This window comes from Mastomys coucha, unplaced genomic scaffold (assembly GCF_008632895.1).
Source record: "Mastomys coucha isolate ucsf_1 unplaced genomic scaffold, UCSF_Mcou_1 pScaffold3, whole genome shotgun sequence".
NCBI classification, from domain to species: Eukaryota; Metazoa; Chordata; class Mammalia; order Rodentia; family Muridae; genus Mastomys; species Mastomys coucha.
Window position 1 is genome coordinate 40,854,707 of NW_022196909.1, and position 850 is coordinate 40,855,556.

General features: G+C 48.1%; 1 protein-coding gene across 1 annotated transcript in view; it reads right to left on the reverse strand.

The window, feature by feature from the left end:
• Positions 1-850, reverse strand: part of Prmt2 (protein arginine methyltransferase 2) — a 30,860-nt gene that overhangs the window by 2,307 nt on the left and 27,703 nt on the right. Inside the window, exon 9 of the mRNA XM_031347755.1 lies at positions 33-169. Coding sequence (XP_031203615.1) covers positions 33-169 — 137 coding nt within the window. The remainder of the gene's footprint in view (positions 1-32; positions 170-850) is intronic.

Consider the following 850-nt stretch of genomic DNA (forward strand, 5'->3'; position numbering starts at 1 on the left):
CCCGACCCCCCACCCCCCGCAGGCTCACTTACGGGTGCAGCGGGCCTGTGCTGAGCACCTGCTGGGGCTGGCCCTCCTCCAGGCTCTGGAAGTGCACACTGAACCAAGCTGTGAAGCCATGCAGGGTCCCAGCCTTCTGGATGTCAAATCGCAGCTCACCACGCATGGTCTGTCCCCAAACATAGGATAACATATTGGTGCGCCACAGACCAGCGCCAATCCCAACTCTAACCTCAACCGAGCAAGCCATCCTGGTTCATATGGATAGTCTCACAAGGCTCGGGCTCCCCTGACCACACCCATCCCAAACTCCTTTGCCCACCCAGCTGTCACGGGACGTAACCAACAATAAGAAAGGTGTGGAGAACTTTTGTCATTGATAGGGCTGCAAACAGCTGAAAAAAATGTGTTACAGGGCTGGAAAGATGGCTCAGCGGTTAAGAGCACTGACTGCTCTTCCAGAGGTCCTGAGTTCAAATCCCAGCAACCACATGGTGGCTCACAACCATCCGTAATGTGATCTGATGCCCTTTTCTGGAGCGTCTGAAGACAGCGACAGGGTACTTACATATAATAAATAAATCTAAAAAAAAAAATGTGTTACTTAATTACCAGACCACAATAAATAGAATATAATTTGTATGGTTTTTAGGATGCCAAGAATATCAGATAAATATGAAAGAATAACTGAAGACAGTGAAGAGATTAAATATAAAGAATATAAAAAGAAAAGGACAAAACCAAAATAGAACGTAAGGAAAACACAGTTCATTTATTGTTGTAATCACTAAGATACCCTCCCCCCATCCTGCCCTCCCCTCCCCCGCCTGCTCTCCCCCATCTGCCCCCC